Here is a 5,703-nt window from a genome sequence, read left to right as displayed (position 1 = left end):
AATATTTTTTTATTTATTTAATTTCAGATGTCAGATGCTATTGTTTCAATAGCCAAAGCCAGTTTGGCCTGTTAAATACTTAATAAACATGTTGTTTATGTTGTTTACTTGCATAACTTCTTGTTTTTGAAAAAAATCGGAAATCGGTATCGGAATCGGCCAGCTTGCTTGTAAAAAATCGGTATCGGAATCGGCCATGAAAAATCATGATCGGTGCATCCCTACTTTTAACACTTATGTATATAATTCTCAGCCTTTTTATGATTACAAAGAAAATCTTTTTAGCATCCAAGGTAAATGAGATGACTTTAAATGAGACTGATATTTACTTTGAAAATATGTTTCTCTGCTATCCACTCCTGCCAAACTCCTGTCTGAAACTGCAGCGTCTCACTGTAGTTAAAGTGGCGATGTATGTTTTCATTGTACTGATGGTCCTCACAACAGTTTTTGGGAACTTGTTGATCATCATCTCCATCTCTCACTTCAAACAGCTTCAGTCTCCAACTCATCTGATCGTTCGCTCTCTGGCTGCCAGTGACTGTCTGCTGGGCTCTTTGGTCATGCCGTACAGCATGGTGCGATCTGTTGAAGGCTGCTGGTATCTGGGAGATATCATGTGTAAAGTTAATTCTAGTTTAGACATGACCTTCTGTAGCTCCTCCATACTGCATCTCATTTTAATATCTGTTGACAGGTACTGGGCCATTTGTGACCCTCTGAGATATAGAATAAGGGTCACAAACAACACTGTGACTGTTTTTACTACCTTAATATGGCTGTTTTCATTTCTCTACAATTTTTCTATTGTGTTTTCAGGTGTAAACAAAATGGGTTTGGAGTCGTTTATCATGCAGGTTTACTGTGTGGGAAGTTGTGTTTTGTTTTTTAACAAACAGTGGGGTATTATATGTCCAATACTAACATTTTTCCTTCCCGGGATGATCATGAGCTCCCTGTATTTGAAAATCTTCCATGTTGCACAAAAGCATGCAAAGGTTATGTCAGAAAGAGTGACTGGAGGGATGAAGAGCCAAAGCTCTGCTCACAGAGAGAGAAAAGCGGCTAAAACTCTGGCCATTGTCATGGGTGTTTTTTTGTTCTGCTGGCTGCCTATTTTTATCGCAGCTCTCATTGACTCCATCCTTAATTTTGTGACTCCTGGTGTTGTTTTTGATGCTTTGGTGTGGTTTGGATACTTAAATTCCACTTGTAACCCATTGATCTATGGATTTTTCTATCCTTGCTTTCAGAAGGCCTTCAAAATTCTCATATCGTCCTGTATTTATGGCTTAAGTGACTCAAGCACCTTGCCATTTGAATAAACATATGTTTTTTTTTTTATATCAGGTTATGATGTTATGCATCTTAATCCACATTTTCTTTCTCTCATTAACTTAAATGCTTTTATCTGCAATTATATTTTGAACAATCAGAAAATATAAATATGATTTTACAACTTTTGAGAAAAAAATGTTAACTATATCTGAAACTATTACTGAAAGTTGTGATGTTATTCTTTAACATTCCTTATAACTAGAAATTATAAATGCAGCTTCACTCCTAATTTAAATGTAGTGCAGTGTTACGCATCAGCCTAAGCTAATTCAGAAATAAAGTAGATAAAACAAGAAAATGTTTTTTTGCATTAAAAAGATCCCTTTAGAAAAACATAATCAAGATTGGATAGGGCTGTAGCGATACACTAATCTCACGATACGATACGATACACGATATTCAGCTCACGATACGATATATATCACGATATTTTGCCAACGATACGATTCGATACGATTCGATATAATTCGATACTATTCTATATAATTCGATACACTTACATCATTTTCTGATAGATTTAAAAGAGACAGAGTGATTTTGGTGACATCTTGTAAGTGTTTCATTTACTTGGATTGAATTAATTGAAATAAACTCAAACATCAGACAGCTTGCAAAATAAATGCTGGACAAAATTAATCAAAGATGTGTTGAGAAAATTAGTTCTACCAGAGAGACTCTGAGGCGATAGAAATTTGAACAAAATTTATTTGAATGAATAAGACAGAAAGGGTTAATGGTTTCTTTGGCGTGGGCTCCATCCTTAATCTGTGACTGAGGTAGACTGCATTTCCTGCCTGAAGATGAAGGCAGGGGAGAGCCTTCCCCCATGTAGTATGGATGGTAGCCAACCTGGTGGTGGTGGGGAGGATGGAGGGGAACTTCGGATACGACACCTAGGGGCAGCGGAATGAAAGAGTAAGTTTTGGTCTTTTATTCGAGGCGTCAAGCTGCTATTGGTTGTCGAGATAATCATGAATTAGAGTCATCCTGGTAGAACTTTATGCTAAAGCTTTCATTTCTACCAGAGAGACTCTGAGGCGATAGAAATTTGAACAAAATTTATTTGAATGAATAAGACAGAAAGGGTTAATGGTTTCTTTGGCGTGGGCTCCATCCTTAATCTGTGACTGAGGTAGACTGCATTTCCTGCCTGAAGATGAAGGCAGGGGAGAGCCTTCCCCCAAAGAAAATGAGCCCGAAGTACGAGTGATAAATAGAAGGGTTACAATTGCGTAAAAGGGGAAGCCGTGTTAGTTAAATATAAGAAGCCGCGGTTGGCTCCTAATAGCCACGATAGGCTATGCAGGGATGTCTTAAAAAGACCACGTTAGGTCAAAAGGAAGGAAGGCAATCCGCGATAGGTAGAAAGCCACGATTGGCTTAATTTTAAAGATCTGATTCATTAAAACAATATTGATAATAATTAGTAATGATATAGTTGTTCTTAGTAAAAGTAATATGGGCACGATTGACTTTGCTAGCTGGAGCCACGATAGGCTCTCACGGTTAAGCCACGACTGGTCGTTCGAGCAAGTTCCGAACTTTTAAAGCCACGACTGGCCGTATAGCCTCGATTGGCTTGATGTGAGGGACCACGTTAGGTCTTGGGAAAATAAGCGTGCCGCGATAGGCAATGAGTGTAAGCCGGGACGGGCGTCGAGCCTCGGTATTGAAGGCTTATCGTGGATAATAAAATAATCCAATGACATATTGTAAGAGTGAGTTATTGATAATAAAAGCTAATAAAAAGCCACGACTGACTTTCGGTGAATAACAATGCCACGACTGGCTTTCGGTGATTAGCGCCCAATAATGATGCCACGACTGGCTGTTTAAGCCGCACAGGCTTGAGGAAGGACCGCGCTAGGTCAGATAAATTAGTGAAGATAAACATAAAGGAGCGGACGGCTTCGAGCCGTTATTGCCGCTGACGTTAGGTTGCTGATTATAGTCTAGGCTTAGTCTATAAGATTACGAAAGTTAGTATAATAAAGAAAATGCAAAGACGTCTTATTAGTTGTAGCTATAACAGCGACGATAAGTAAAAGCATGATTGACTTTTGGTAACTTTAACCACGATAAGTAACACAAAAGAATTCGACGTAAAACCACCACCAGTAGCTAGCGAATTCAACGTACCTTCATGATGTGAGAGACTGCTGTGCATCCAGGACCTTATGAAAATCTGATCTGATATACGTTTCGTATGCCGAAGAAGACCATCTTCCGAGCTGTTTGATGGTAGGCTCTGGGACCCCACGTTCAGCTGCGGTAGTGGCAGCGCCGATGCGGAAAGAGTGGCTAGTATAAAGAGCGGGTGAAAGACCAGCGGCTGTCAAGGTGGTTGACAGATGAATTCTAAACCACCGTTTTGTCATGGGAAACCCACTTAAAAGAATGAAAAGAGGTGAGATACCAGAAGTGCGCGGCCGTATTTTGAGAAAGTTGAGCATAGAAGCGAAAGGGCATAGAGAGTTATTTATTTTTGAAATTGAAATTGTGACACCGGACCCGTGGGAATCTGATTTTGAGTGTTTAAGCAACAGTGAAAAGTAATTAGGTGAAAAATGTAAATCTTGAAATGATAAATCTTTTGTTGGATCGAAACGATTACTATCGGAAGTGAACTCACCAATGCGCAAGAAACCAAAGAATGCCGTTAAAAACGTAGCTTCGAGCAGAGCGTTGGAATAGTTGTCGAATAAGCCGTTACGAAGTTTTAAGACTAAGGTCTGAAGTATGCGGAGTGTGATAGGCTGACGTTTATCTCTAGCTTTGAACGCGGATTTTGACATACCCTTGAGAAGTAATCGAATGGAAGGGGACGAAAATAAGCTGGGGCAATTAGGGTTATTATATCTTGCGTGGAATTGAACGCCAGCCAGAATTTTACGTATAGTTGAAATATTAAGTCGGCGTGATTCAAAACAGTATGTGAGGAAAGCGCACACGGTCGAAATTAAAATGGGAAAAAACGGAATTTGATAGGTTAAGCAGAACATAGTGAACCAGGACCAAGCCGAGTGGTATGCTTTGAGAGTTGACGGTGCTACGCCTTTGGCGATGTACGATTTGGCAGAATTTAAAAGGTTGTTAAAATCCAGAGGCCTGTTTAATTCAAGAGAATTTGTTGCAGCGTGGGGCACGGCGTTGGATCCTTGTTGGCCGTTGGGCAAAGACGTCGGAATACCTGCAAACGAGAGCGAGAGAGCGTCAGCTAAAACATTAAAGTGACCTGGAATGTGTTCGGCTTTGATAATAAAATTGTGGGTCACGGATTGCCAAGTTATACGTCTTAAAATAGACATGATAGCCGGGCAATGCGAACGACCTTTGTTGATGATGTGGACAGTGGCTTCGTTGTCGCAAAACAGGGTAATATGTTTCCGTGACCAAGCTGAGCCCCAAAGAACGCTAGCAACCGCGATAGGGTAGATTTCATAGAGAGCGGACGAGGTGGAATTTTGAATGAAATCGACAAAATCGTGAGGCCACTTTTCTGCGAACCACTGCCCTTGGAAGAATCCCCCAAAACCAATAGACAGGGCTGCGTCGGTATATAGATCTAGAGCGTTGGATGATTCGGAAACGTCGTTATAGAAGAAGGAAATGCCATTCCAGTTGTTTAGAAGATGAGACCAAAATCTAAGGTCTGAAAAACAACCGTCATCGAGGAGAAGCGAGTCGCTTAAATTTTCAACTGAATGAGCCAAAAACAGCAGGCGAGATATGAAGGACCGACCTTGTGGAATGATTCGCATTGCAAAGTTGAGATGGCCGAGAAGAGAAAGCATGTCACGTTTGGATGTTAAGCGAGACGTGAGGAACGATTCCATAACGGACCTGATTCGGACGAGTTTTTCGTGTGGAAGAGAAGCTTGCATCTTAATAGTGTCCAGAATTATGCCGAGAAATTCGAGACGTGTAACGGGACCGATTGTTTTTTCCTCTGACAGAGGAACGCCTATGTCGCAAAAGACTTGTCTAAGAGTATCGAGCACGAAGCTTTCAGAAGAAGGGAAGTCGATTAACAGAAAATCGTCGAGCAAATGTAACACGAAAGGCAGCTTACAGATATTCAACAAGATCCAACACAGTGCTTCAGATAGACGATTAAAAATTTGGGGGCTGCTCCTGCAGCCGAAGGTGAGTCTAACAGCGAAATAGAATTTTGATTCCCACTTAACTCCGAAGAGAGGCCAATCTGCCGGGTGAATAGGCATTATTTTAAAAGCGTCGGTAATGTCCGCTTTGGCCAGCCATGCGCCGTGACCGGCTAACTTGATTAGCTGAATTGCGTCGTCGACCAAGGCATAATACAGCGAAAACGGTTCGGATGGAATGCATTTGTTGACGCTAGCATAA

The 5,703-nt window shown here is 40.9% G+C and overlaps 1 protein-coding gene across 1 annotated transcript; it reads left to right on the top strand.

Annotated features, from left to right (window-relative positions):
• The first annotated feature begins 302 nt into the window (after window positions 1-302).
• LOC141283828 (trace amine-associated receptor 4-like) lies at window positions 303-1,325 on the top strand. The gene has a single exon (XM_073817147.1). It carries the CDS (start codon window positions 303-305, stop codon window positions 1,323-1,325), a length of 1,023 nt encoding a protein of 340 aa, XP_073673248.1.
• The last annotated feature ends 4,378 nt before the right edge of the window (window positions 1,326-5,703 follow it).

Source organism: Garra rufa, chromosome 13 (assembly GCF_049309525.1).
Source record: "Garra rufa chromosome 13, GarRuf1.0, whole genome shotgun sequence".
Lineage (NCBI taxonomy): Eukaryota > Metazoa > Chordata > Actinopteri > Cypriniformes > Cyprinidae > Garra > Garra rufa.
This window is presented reverse-complemented; position numbering and strand designations above follow the sequence as displayed.

What these genes read in the sequence shown, in the direction of transcription:
- LOC141283828 (XM_073817147.1), top strand. Translation starts at nt 303, where the DNA reads ATGACTTTAAATGAGACTGATATTTACTTTGAAAATATGTTTCTCTGC.